The sequence below is a fragment of the Acanthisitta chloris genome, unplaced genomic scaffold (genome assembly GCF_000695815.1).
Source record: "Acanthisitta chloris isolate BGI_N310 unplaced genomic scaffold, ASM69581v1 scaffold11763, whole genome shotgun sequence".
In the NCBI taxonomy this organism is placed as follows: Eukaryota; Metazoa; Chordata; class Aves; order Passeriformes; family Acanthisittidae; genus Acanthisitta; species Acanthisitta chloris.
Window position 1 is genome coordinate 1 of NW_008663263.1, and position 1,215 is coordinate 1,215.

Sequence of the window (1,215 nt, forward strand, 5' to 3'; positions counted from 1 at the left end):
TCCAGTGTCTGCCAACGAGGGGGACGCGTACCCACTGGGGGCTCTGCCTGTCGGCACGCTGATCTGCAACCTGGAGAGCCACCCTGGGAAGGGAGCGCAGTACATCCGGGCAGCTGGTGCGTCCCTAGGCAGGGAACACTGTAGGTTTGGCTTAGCACAGGTGGCGAGGAGGGCAGGGGAGCGCTGCTGTGGGTGGCCAGTGACAGAGAGCTGCAGTCCTCTCTTCTTACCACGATACAGTGCAAAACAGCTCTCCAGAGAGTCAGGGGCAACTCTGCCCTGTTGCTTCCTGTTGATTCCTCCTGGTCCTGTCTTCAGCAAGAAGTGCTGCATTAAGTACAGTGGCAGGGGCTTTGGGGAGTTCCCGGCATGGGGATGTGGTTGCCACACGGTGGGATACTTTGTCCTGCTGCTCATAGCACCTGCCTCCTGTCTTGCCTGCTGCAGGGACCTGTGGAGTGCTGCTGAGGAAAGTCAATGGGACAGCCATTGTGCAGCTGCCCTCCAAAAGGCACATGCAGGTAAAGAAGCCACTCTGTCCTTGACTCGACTCCCTGGGCACACAGCTGTGTGTCTCCAGGGCAGGCTGCAGCTCTTCTCTGTCCCCTAGGTGCTGGAGACCTGCGTGGCCACAGTGGGCCGTGTGTCCAATGTGGACCACAACAAGCGAGTGATCGGGAAGGCAGGCAGGAACCGCTGGCTGGGCAAGCGCCCGCACACAGGTTTGTGGCACCGCAAAGGCGGCTGGGCCGGGCGCAAGATCAAGCCTCTCCCACCCATGAAGAGCTATGTCAACCTGCCACGGGTCACAGCAGTGGAGTGAGGGCAGGGGCCAATAAAGTGTTCTTCATACTATTGCTGTTGTGTTACTGATGCCTTTTCTGTGCACAGGGCCTTGGGGTGCTTTCCACACTTTACTATGGATCGAGTTGAGGTCCCCTGGTGGGAGTGGGGTTGCCAGGAGAGATGCTTGTAGGGCTGTAGACTGCCTTGGCTTGAGTTTGAGGTGTGTAGGTGAGTTGGTGGAGTCAAAGAGAGCTCTGCACAATCCTGCCAAAGCTAGCTGTAGGACAGCCAGGCTCTTCCCTCCCCCACAACTTGTGGGGCAGTTAAGGTAAAGTGAGCAGGAAAGTGGCTGCCAGCCAGGGTGACCTACTACACAAACGGCGAGCACACATCGCAGCACCTTCCAGTCCCGGTAACGCCGTCACTGCT

The 1,215-nt window shown here is 58.4% G+C and overlaps 1 protein-coding gene across 1 annotated transcript; it reads left to right on the plus strand.

The window, feature by feature from the left end:
* Positions 1-7: 7 nt before the first annotated feature.
* MRPL2 (mitochondrial ribosomal protein L2) lies at positions 8-823 on the plus strand (the record flags this gene model as incomplete). The annotated part of the gene is made up of 3 exons (XM_009070927.1): positions 8-116; positions 448-521; positions 611-823. Coding segments are annotated over 3 exons (396 nt in total), but the record flags the coding sequence as incomplete, so codon positions are not given.
* Positions 824-1,215: the final 392 nt, after the last annotated feature.